Raw genomic sequence first — 12,283 nt, 5'->3', positions numbered from 1 at the left:
GACCTAAACTATTCACCTCAAGGATGTAAAAAATAAATATGGCTATGTAACACTAAAACTTTATTTATAAAAACAAGCAGCAGTAGATGGGCTAGGATTTGGCCCAATTTTGCCAATGCCCACTCTAGAGCTGCTTTAGCACAACTACTGGTGGTTTTACTGAGGTCCTCACTGCAAATCCAGGGTGTTTAATGAGGCCTTTTACTCCAACTAGTCAGAACTGGAACATCTTTCAGTCCCATGTCAGCTCTGGTTGTTATTTACTTTATAGCTCCCCAGTTTCTCCTCTTCCTAACAGTGCTCTTTGCCTGGCCTCTTGGAACTATACTCCACATAAAGTGTAGCTTAGTCTTCTGCCCAAACTCTAGAGGACCTGAAGGCATATTCATGAAGCCCTCTATGATGAGTTCCCTCCCTTCCCAAATTTGAGGTACTCAGTCGTCCTGAACTCTTGGCTCCTAAACTTGGTGAGATCACCATGTTTGCTTTGTTCCATGTCTTTGAGCTGCGCCGGTATGTACAAAATGTCTCCAGGCAGAAAGACAAGGTGATTATAGTAAAAGCAATGGAGGTAAACATCTCCATTCTCTACCTGAACATAAAGTCCAGGGGCAGGTGAGGTACAACAGGGTTAATTACAGAACCAAGAGACCTGCAAGGCTCCTGCTTGCCATTCTTCAACACAGTGCATCATTTCTATATATCTGCCAACTGTTCATTTTTGATGCACTAACTTTGCAATGATGACCTAGATGCTAATGTGCTTTGGTGGTTTTTGCAAAAGCTAACTTTCTTCCATATGGATCCCACTGTAACTTTCTAGGTTGAAAGGACAGGCCCCAAACTGATTCCACTCTTCCAATATCCAGTAGAATTAGTCTCCAATGATAAGCCAGTGGATTCATGATCAAAGGAAAATCAAAAAGAAAAATCACTTGCACAAATGCAAAAGGCAGCTAATCAAAGTTGTGGAGATGAAAATAGCCTATTTTTAAATCTTTCTCTACAGACACAATTTTAGGAAAAACCATACAGCAGCTAGGGTAAATAAGACTTTGATAACTGATTCATTTCTTTCCTAGGTGTGAAAGGAGTAGGAAAACACAGGCCACTACTTTTTAACATTCTAACTAAAACTACTAGCATCTTCTTCCTGAAACAGGAATTTGAAAAAACACCTGCTTCTCTGCATTTTCTAACTTATTTCCCTTTATGCCAGATACCTGACATTATTCAGACAATTGTTTTGTTTTTAAAATGGGATTGTGATGTGACAGTTTCTCCCATAAGTCATCAGAAAAAAATAGCTTTGCTCAAGGGATGTTAAACAACAGAGTACCTCTGCTATGAAGGGGTGTATATGTAATTTTAGCAGGGTGCTAAGCATTAAGAGCTCCACTCATTTTCTCTGACCACAGCAAGGATGGTTTATTTGTGGAGGTTCAAGGCTTGTAAGGTGAACCATCTTATATCAGGAGCTCAGCCTCCCTTCTGTACCATGTTACTGAATGTAGGAGTATGAACCTTCAAACCAGTCTCTGCTCAAAGACGGACAGAACAGTACTGACAGCCTCAGAAGCATTCCTGGTAGGCCCTGGTGCAATAATTGGCATAAAAGAGTAACCATCTTCCCTCAAAAGACTGTGTTCTCTTCATCTCCCAGTCCCACCCCTTTCCCATTTTCCAGATAAACATTTCCTCCAAGTAAGAGGGACTTACCCTACTATTACTATAACAAAATCCAGTAAATTCCATCCATTCCTAACATAAGCATTAGGATGTAGCAATAATCCATATGCAATAATCTTCAAAAATGTCTCGACTGTAAAAATAATCAGGAAGGCATATTCTACTTTTTCCTGTGAAGAGAAAGAAACACACACACACACACACACACAAATGTGGGGTGGGAGAGACAAACAAACAGTGATTAGAATCAATATCTCAAAGATATAAGCATTTTTCTCCCAAGTTTTATTATGAGAAAGAAAACAATTACACTGCACCTGGTCCAGGAAGGCATTTTAACACTGAATTTCTCATAAGCAACTAAGTGTAAAACACTTTTCATTCCAGGCTGAATGATTGCATTTTGCCACCTGCCCTAATGCGTGTGCAATGAGTCTGCCTAGGACATAACGGGCATGTTTGTTATTTGCACATATTTGCAAATTTGTTTTCCTCCTGAGATTGCCAAATCAGGTCCAGAAAAGCACAAGGGTGCAACAAAGATTTCAACAGCAACCTTGAACAGAATGTCCTCTGGAAGGAATGAAAATGTGCTTGTTTTGACCCTTCCTCTTAAGTTCATGTCTAATTTTAAGTTAGAGTCAGCTTTATCAATGAAAAACCAGGTGACCTTGGGCAGGTCCCTCCCCTTCTCTGGACATAGCTTCCTCATAGGCAGATTGAAATGGAGTAAATTCAGATGGCAAACACTGCCCGACTACTGGCGAGCTGCCTCTCGGTGGCTGACACTTCTGAGGCGCCATCACGTGCTTGTCCAGGGAGCCTGGGCTCAACCTCCAAATCCTTCTCTTCCACCAGCCATTCTCAGACTGCCAAACACCTCAGTGTGCCACCTGCTTGAGGACTACAAGACGGGAAACCTTCCAATTCCAACCCATTGTGATTCTACCAGCTAAGGAAAACACCTCAATCATTAGTTCTAAATGTTTTTAACTCCTTTTTTTTATATAAATATTTTCTTCATGGGACCCTGGTTTCAATAAAAATAGGGACTAACAGGAATATGCATAACCAAGAGGCATTCCTGGGCAAGAAGCTACTTAATAACTAAATGAAAAAAAAATCACTTAGCACATCTTCTGTCCTGAACAAGAAGCCGGGATTTGGAAAAATTCTCCACTCTCATCCTCATCCTTGAAAAGTCTGGTCTGGTGGGGGAATGTGAGGGTTTCAAACCTGCACCCACAGAACCTCTGGAATCACAAGAAGGGTATCAGATAAAGAGCAATTATCTACTTTTAGCCCTCTGCTAAGGCCTAAGTCCTCATCTACTTCTCCCTTACCCTTCCTTTTCGTGACTGACAAAGTGAGAGCTCTGCTATGTCATGTATGTTGTAGACATTTTTATAAATGCAAACTTTTGGTTTTTAAAGAAAATTTAAGCTCCTGAAGGAAAACTATTTTTAAAATAATCTCTTAAAATATTCACTTTGGGATCATACCAACAGACCTTATATATATTTGCTTGCAGAAGCTCCAGTACCCTTTTACATTCAAATGTTAAGTCTTGCCTAAACTACCCCAGGCTCTGTCTGTGACCAGAGTACTGCCCCCCTCCCTGTCCCTGGCTGTCCTAAGGGGAGCTTCCCCCATGCCTTGCTGCCGTTATCTCCTTGTTAGCCACCAGGGGAACCATCCAAACATGGCTGTGCATCCTAGCCAGCACCTCCATTTGCCACTCTCCACTGGTCATGTAAAAGTCAGTTTATCAGTTCTTCCTTCCCTTGCCCCAGAGCATCATGGTTCCTGTCATTTCTAAACCTGCCCTCCAGAGCTGCCTTTGATCCCTGGCATACCATCACAGCAGGAGGCACTCCACACAATCCTACATTCACCCTGCTGTGATATCCCAAGAAGAAGCAGGGCACATTTTGCCACTGGTGGGGGGGGGGCAGATACAAGGAAGGCTTGTAAAAGGCAGGAACTGTTAACTCTGAAAGCTCAAGGAAGAATTCTGTTATGTAAACCACAGGCAAAAAAAAAAAAAAAAAAAAAAAAAAAATCCCTGAAAACACAACCTGCTATACTCAAATCAGACCCTGGCCACCAAATGCACATCGTCAATATGTTTTTGAGACATAATATTCTAAGGGAACGAGATAATCTAAAAACAGCACATTGATTTTACAATTCCTCTTCCGTTTTTATCCTTTCTGCTTTATTTACTAGGCCAGACAGGAAAAAAAGGCTTTTGCTGCTATCAATATTCATAGCAGTTACATCCCTACGTCAAGACAGCACTATACTTCAGAGCAGAAAAACAAGGAAGGGAACAGAGAGTCCACCTACCAAACACAGCTTGTTTTTCCTCTTTGGCTTTTATTTATAAGTAATTTTGCCGCCACAATACAAGGACCATTAGTATAACTAAATTGGTGAAGGTTCTTTTATACCCTTCCCTGTCCTCTTCCCCACCCACCCCCCCCCTTTTTTTTTTTTAAAGACTTTGGCTTCCTTTTCCAAAATCCTTGGTGAATTACTTGATGGAATCGATTCTAAAAAATGTAACATTGCTTTAAAGTGATTCTTTATTACAGAGATTCTACCATAACTGAACAATCAGAGCCCATAGAACAGAAGCCAGTGTCATCCTAGTCCTCAGTCCTGACACTAAAAAGGACTCCTATGAGATAAGTGTAGCTCTACATTAAACAAATGCAGAGTCTTAAAAAAAAAAAAAGATGCAAAACAATAATAGAGGGAGTGGGATAATTATTTGCTTTACAAAAGGATTGGTCATTTGAGAAAAGAAAGTCAAGTGAATTTGAAAAGGAAACCAATAAGAGATTCAGGTTTCTAACTGCACACAGGGGAAACAGGAGGCAAGATGCGGTACAGAGCAGACACTGAGGTCTCTCGGCCAAGACAGATGTGAGCACAGGAAGATGCAACAGTAAGGATGAGGAAGAAGTAGCTGAGCAAGAACCCTTCATACCAGACATGCAGTGGGCTGTCCCTCCTATACGGCCTGGACAGAGCTACATTTTAAAAGTTCCCCTTCCCAGGCTAAACAGAGATACTACATGATCTCCAATTCCCCTCCATATGTCAGGCAGAGCCAGGTCTGTGTCACTCAGCCACCCACCATGCCAGGTTTCTCCTCATGGCAGGAGGTCCTGTTTAGCAGAGTTCTCCCTTTAGAAAACCACCACATTTTGGAGCCAGGGTTGTGGCTCAGTGGTGGAGCACTTGCCTATCATATGTGAGGCACTGGGTCCAATACTTAGCACCATGTTAAAAATAAATAAAATAAACGTATAAAAAACATAAGAACAATCTAAAAATGTGAGGTTTTGTGATCCTTATATACCTATCAAAAAGCAAAAGACAGGGTATATATCATTCTAAATCACTGTAAATGCTTTCTAGGGCAAGTTTGGAATAAATGGTCAAACTGATGAGATAAAAGCTGATGTCATTTTACCTAGCCCTCCCTTTCCATTCCAACCTGCAGGCCAGGGATAAGTTCTTTAATCTTCCATCCTTCCCTCACTTCCTTTTCCAACTTTCTCACTTCTCTTCTAGGAGACTCCTTCACATCATAGGCCAACCTACCATCTCCTACATATCCCCGGGACTTTTCTACTCCCACGCCTTTACTCAGCCGGCTTCACTTACCTGGTCTATATATACATCTGCCCCCATATATGGAAACTTCCCTCTTCAGAGGGGGTGAATACATAGGTCTATGATACAGGGCTAAAAACAAGCACAGCATAGTTGAGAGAAAAGAACACAGGACTTGTTGCCATAATATTTGTTTTCTGCTAGTCACAGCTTAGCCACTGATTCATGCTGTGGCCCTGGGCCACAGTGGAACAATTCCACATCCTGTTCCCTCTTTCTAGAATGTGTCCCCGCCCCCCTTTTCCCATCAACCTAAGCTCTATTTGTCCTTCAGGGCTCAGCTTAAATGGTACTTCCTCAGCATAACCTTTTCTGACCTCCCAGACAAAATTGGAGCCTGCTGTCATATACTGTCAAAGCCTATTATAATTCACAGCCCTAATTCACAATGAAAATTTAACTTTTTAAAGATTACCTTTTTAATAGACAGCCCAGATATAAATCTACACATTTACAGTCAAATCATCTTGACAAAAGATGCCAAGAACACAAAATGGGAAAGGACAGTCTCTTCAATTAATGATGTTGATAGAACTAGATATTCACATGCAAATAAAATCAGACCCTTTAATCTCACACCATATACAAAATCAACTACAACCAGAATTTAAAAATTAAGACTTGAAATTGTACACACACTAGAAGAAAATACAGGGTAAAACTTCTTGACATTGGTTTGGGCAAAGACTTTGGCTATGACCCCCAAAGCAAAAACTAGTCAAAAGGCAGTACATCAAATGAAAAAGCTTATGCACAGCAAGTGAACAACAGAATAAGGACAATTTAGGGATCAGGAGAAAATATTTGCAAACCATATGCCTGATAAGGGATTAATATCCAAAATATATAAGGAACTCAAATAATTCAACAGCAAGAAAATGACACATTTTAAAAAAATGAGCTAAGGAATCTTTAGACATTTCTCAAAAGATACCATACAATAGTCAACAGGTATATGAAAATACTAATTGTAATACTAATTATTAAGGAAATGCACATTAAATGAGATAGCACCTCATACTTGTTAAGATGGCTATTATTAAAAGAAGGAGGAGGAGGAGGAGGAGGAGGAGGAGGACGAGGAGGAGGAGGAGGAGGAGGAGGAGGAGAAGAAAAGGTGGCTATTATCAAAAAGAAGAGACAGATGTTGGCGAAGATGAGGGAAAAAGTGAACCCGGGCATGCTGATGGTGAAAATGTAAATTACTACAGTTATTATGCAGAACAGTATGGAGATTCCTTTAAAATTAAAAATAGAACTACCATATGATACAGCAATTCCATTTCTGGGAAATATTCAAAGGAAATGAAATCAGTGTGTTCAAAAGACATCTGCACCCTATGTTTACTCTAAAGCATTATTCACAACAGCCAATATACAGAATGAACCTAATGTCCCTCAGTAGATGGTTGGATAATGTCACTCATTATACATATATCTCCATCCACCCCAAACTAAAACTCTTTAAAAAAAAAAAAAAGCTAAACAGGAAATCCTGGGCAGGGGTTGGGGTTCAGCCTTAGAGCACTTGCCCCATTGCCCCATATGTGTGAGGCCCTGGGTTCAATCCTCAGCACCACATAAAAAAATAAGTTATTGGGGGCTGGGGTTGTGGCTCAGTGGTAGAGCATTTGCCTAGCATGTGTGAAACACTGGGTTCCATCCTCAGTACCACATAATAAATAAAGGTATTGTATCCATCTACAAATGAAAATTAAAAAAAAAGTTATTGTGTCCATCTACAACTAAAAATATTTTTTTTAAAAAAGGAAATCCTGTCATTTACAACATCATGCTACATGAAATAAGCCTAGGACAGAAAGACAAATACTCATGATATCATTTATATGTGGAATCTAAAAAATGTTAAACACAAAGAGGCAGAAAGTAGAATGTTGGTTACAGGGACTAGAGGCAGAGGGATGAGAAGGGTTGGAGGGAAGCTGGTTAAGATACAAACTTTTAAACAGGAGGAGTATGTTCATGAGGTCTATAATACGACATGGTGACCACGGTTAATAATATTATGTAGTTGAAAACAGATAAGAACATTTAAAATCTATTCTTGCCACAAAAAATAAGGATGTGGATAATATGTTAATTAGCTTAATTTAGCCATTCCATAATGTATACATATATCAAAATGATGTTGTACACTATAAATATGTATAATTTGTCAATTTTGATGATTTTTAAAAATTACCTCCTTAATAACTGTATCACCCAATGAATGTACATTTCTATAAGGCCAGAGGTAATTTCTATTTCATTCAACATTGTATTCCCAATGTCACTAAAATAGATAGAGTTTACAAATGAATAAATGAGCATAATAAGATATTTTGACTAAATATTACGTCTGTTCCTGCTAGTAAGTTCCATGATGCCAGGGCCCTCTTGATTTTACCTTGTTCCAGGAAGACTTCCATCCCAGAACAGCCACCCTGTCCTCTAATCATGGCCAGCCCTGCTGGACAGCAGGGTGAAGGTAGTCCAATCAGAGGGAGGAGCACAAGCACAGGGTGACAAGTGTCCTACAGCAGCTGAAGCGCAAAGGGTGCGTGGGAAGGGGTGGGGTGAGGCTGAACAGGCAGATGGCCATGAAGGGCCTCAGGTGCCTTTCGACGGGGTCTGGCCTCTGTTTCTCATGTGTAAAATGAGCAGACAGAATCAGATCATCTCTTCCAGTTGGAAAACTACAATTCACTGTGACCTGCTGAGCAAAGCTCCCACACAGGCTTCACAAGGAGGTTCTGGGAGGGTTCAGAGGTCCCTGGAAAGAGCCATCTCAGGGCAGCATGAACCAAGAGCAGCTACTGTTTCTCCAAATGGTTGGGTTCACCTGAGGTCAACATGGGCACTTGGGCTGGTCTTGCTGAGATGTACTCCCACCCACTGTACTATACACTTCAAGAGGTGACCTCAAGGAACCACACGACTGCAATCACAGTTATAATAAGCTGATCCAACCGCTAGTAAAACTCTGATGAGTGAACCACAGGAGGGTGACCAGCAGGCAGGCCTCGCAGCTCAGAAAATAGAGGTGATTTGCTCCCCTGCAGGTATTAATGAAGTATCTACTCAGAAGGCCTCTAATGCGTAGTTTAATGCCACATTTACATGAAGAAACTGGCTAGAAGTGTCAGTTTGCATTTGTTTGTATTCATCTTTGGTTTAAGAGCACAAATTTTACATGACATTTGTGTCCCTGGTCTCTGCTGCACTGTTATCCTGTTTGAATCATTTAGCCCTCCTGATTCTCAGTTCTCTCATCTATAAAGCAGGAATAGTCGTTCTTGATGGACCATCCAGGTTATGGGGAAAATCTGACCAAGTGAAGGGAAGGCCAGAGGGTGGGAAGGAAGAGCTCTGCCGGCTGTAACACACTTCACCATCAAGGCTTGCTCTGAATAAGGATGGACACAAGACCGGTCCATGGGAAGCAATGAGTAAACTCCCTGTGCTGAATTCCACAGAAGCATCTGGAACTCGCAAGCGGTTTCTCCTGATACACCACAGCAGCCCAGTGCACTCATGACTACTGAGGATAGCAAGACCCTGCCCAGGATGCTGACCAGAATGAGCTCAGAGCAGCTCAGACAACAGGAGGCGACCAGCAGGGTGGCCTCAGAGACATCTGGTCTGCAGGCAGCATCACACCTGGGGGCAGGGGGTAGTCTCTTTGCTCAAAGGCAGCTGCTGATTTGCTGCTGAGTCTAGAGTTATCAGCTGAGATGGGGTGGGTCACTGTGGTCCTTATCACCCAGCAAAATTCCCAGGGTGACAGCACCCAACTCCTGGAACCACTCCATTCCTGCTCTCAGTTCAAAGGCTACAGAAGTTGGAATGTAGGGCAGTTTACTGGTTCAGGGATAGGCATATGTCCCAACCCACACCAGCCAGGTCCAATTAGAGCTAATCCTGGGATTTGCACTTCACTTCAGCAACTAGAAAAATTCTGTCATTGGCAGGATTAAACCCTGAGAAACTATAAGCCTGCAGTTACCAGTGGGGCATTGAGATGAAGAGCCAACACCAAGGGAAGCCAAACCAAAAAGGGGAGAGTGTGTCAGACATAGAAATTTAGAAGCACGTGACCCTGATATGCCATTGTATGAGCACCTGGATCAAGATGATCCTAAAGTCGGATATTCACTCCCCCAACCTTGCATTTTCCAGTTATAAAAAACAAATTAAACTAGTGTAGGTTGGGTTTGTGGTCAACTGCAAGTTAAAGAGTTCTAGTTAGGGGCTGGGATTGTGGCTTAGTATTAGAGTGCTCACCTAGCACATGCGAGGCCCTGGGTTCGATCCTCAGCACCACATAAAAAATAAATAAATAAAATAAAGGTATTGTTTCCAACTACAACCAAAAAATAAATATTTTTAAAAAAAGAGTTCTAGTTAAATGCACAGTCCTAGAGGATCATTCTGCTTCTCCAAAAGCTCAAAGCAACAAAGAATATTCAGCAGTTACTATTTTCCCAAAAGCAGACTTCTTTGATGCTTCCCTCTGACCCAAAAGCTCAGTGAAAGTCCCCTATACCTAGGCCCCATAAGTCCTGCAAGTCACTGCCTCTGGAAATTCATCTAGATTCAGCTTTCCAAATTTACTCCTTCATACTTATCCGGTCTCTGAGGGCATCTTCAATTTTAATCTCAGAGGTAAAGCGATGGTAAAGAGGAAGTGGAGAGGAAGTGGAGTTGAACATGCCAACTGTGGAATGTACCCGCTGCCAAGAGAAATCAGAGACCAGGTCTCCAGGCATGTTTGAAGTACTCCATATGCAGGAGTGCAAGAAATTAGTAGAAGCACCCCTCAGATCTTTAAGACCTGTCTACACTCCATCTATCAATAAACTACTTACTCTCATAGCCCCAACAGGGATGGGGCACCCTGCCCTACCCAATTCCCCTCCCTCCTCCACATCCCCCAGCTCCAGTCCATCTAATGTCTTGCATATATGTCATATCCATTGAAACATCTGGTCTTTGTGCTTTCTCTTGTCCTCCAAGACTTGAAACACTTCAGTTCATCTAAATCCTACTCCACATTTAAAGGAAAACTAGAGAATTCTATTTTGCCCATGCAATGTTTGTTCCCTCTTTTGAAAGCCTGATACACTAAGCAGAGTGGACCACTTACTGCCACATTCCTCCACCCCGACTCCCTGTAGCAGACAACCCCACTAGTCATTAGATAGCATAGCATTTCACTCCCCTCTCCACTGACAGAGTCCCACGGTGCTCCTGTTAGGCATCACCCATTGAGTGGGGCAGATATTATTTGCTATCCTGGAGTTAAGAGTTATGTTTTGGCATTTGATTATGAAATTAAATTATATCAACAACACTCAAGTACCAACTATGTGTGAGGACATGAAAGAGCAAAGAAAGGCAAGGGACTAGCTGGGAAGTCAATCTACTGACATGCTGCCTTGCATTACTTATAGATCATCTTACTCTGAGGACAGGAACCATTTCATCTATTGCTACAGAATCCTCTTGGGGTACCAAAGCAGAGAACTGATCATTTAGCCTCAATAAACACTTTGACAACCACACACACAAAAAAAAGGGAAAACAAAGCCATGATCTCAAGGCTACATTGCTAAGTACTGAGCCAGCAACCCTGTCATACCATCAGAGAGCTCTAAGAGCTAACACCTGGGCCAGAATATGAGGTACCCTTCCCTAGTTGAAGTTGCATGGTTCTACTTTCTTTCTAAACCATGTAAGACCTTTACATCTCATCCCAACAGTGTAGGTCAGACTGGGTAACAGTAGGATTATGTGTCCTACATGGGACTGATCAAAATTGTCTGCCATATCCCTTGAAATCTCTGGAGCTCAGCATACAACAGCTATCCAACACCTAACATTTTAGAAAAATCCTAGAAGTGGTTGCTTTATGTGACATCACCAAACTCTACAACACATCTACCTCCTTTGTTGAAAGGAATGAGCAAATATTTCCAAATTGCAGTTTAAAAGTAAACCTTTTCACTTTGACAAGATATATTTGACATCCTTCCTTTTCTCCATTAACAGAGCCTTAAAAAAAAGAAAAAAAAAAAAAGCTTTTCAAATCTGTACGGTTAAATTCACTGATGTCTGAATTAGAAGTGAAACCATAGTCCACTCTGGTCCCAGGCCTGCCAACTCTCTCCTGTGTTTATTCTATCCTATTCCACCTTAATCACAGCTGGATGATTTTGGCTGCTGGACCACAGAAAGTTAGCTATGGCCATCTAGTCAACTTCAACCTAGCAACCTGAACATGGCCCTTGGTGATGGAGCCACGTCTGCCAGGCAGAGCAGCTGTGAGCATACCCCTCCTGGTGGGCAGTGCTACTGAGCTCCTACCACAAGGCAGTCACTATGCCAATTAGCATTTTGATCTTTGACAGTGGAGGCAAAAGAGCCTAGATTCAGGTCCTAGCTCTGCCACTTATCATCTGCATAGACTCAGGTGACATTATGCCTCCTCCCTGTAGCTTCTTCATCAAAAATAATAAATGTGGGAGTTTCTATTCCTAAGTATGAGTGACGTAATACTTGTAAAACACACAGGCCAGGATCTGGGTTTGGCAAATTTCCATGGCCTCAAAGCATGCGGGCTGTTAGTTTTGTGCTCATGTAATGCTCCTCTGCTTGGCCACTGCCCAGGACTAGCACAACGCCTAGCACAGGGTAACTGCTAAAGATTCACTTAGTAAAAGGACAATGACTCAACTCACTGCTGACCCTGTAGTCTAAACCCTGGCAAGGGTGCACCTCTCTCCAGAGGAGGCCCTTTCTTGGCTTCAGTAAGAGAGCACTGGTTCCAATAAGAGAGCACCTGTCCAACACCTTCCCAGACTGTCCTGCAAAAGTCTGTAGTCTTTTATAGACAGAACAGAACAGT

The 12,283-nt window shown here is 41.9% G+C and overlaps 1 protein-coding gene across 5 annotated transcripts in view; it reads right to left on the bottom strand.

Moving 5' to 3' along the window:
• The window catches only part of Cacna1d (calcium voltage-gated channel subunit alpha1 D), a 460,416-nt gene that overhangs the window by 152,364 nt on the left and 295,769 nt on the right, over window positions 1–12,283 (bottom strand). For all 5 annotated transcript variants that reach the window (XM_026388660.2, XM_026388662.2, XM_026388664.2 and 2 more), the window contains exon 4: window positions 1,720–1,859. In XM_026388660.2, the coding sequence (XP_026244445.2) occupies window positions 1,720–1,859 (140 nt within the window). The remainder of the gene's footprint in view (window positions 1–1,719; window positions 1,860–12,283) is intronic.

Source organism: Urocitellus parryii, chromosome 3, assembly GCF_045843805.1.
Source record: "Urocitellus parryii isolate mUroPar1 chromosome 3, mUroPar1.hap1, whole genome shotgun sequence".
Lineage (NCBI taxonomy): Eukaryota > Metazoa > Chordata > Mammalia > Rodentia > Sciuridae > Urocitellus > Urocitellus parryii.
The sequence above is the reverse complement of the archived record's forward strand: the minus strand, read 5'-3'. Positions and strand labels throughout refer to the sequence as shown.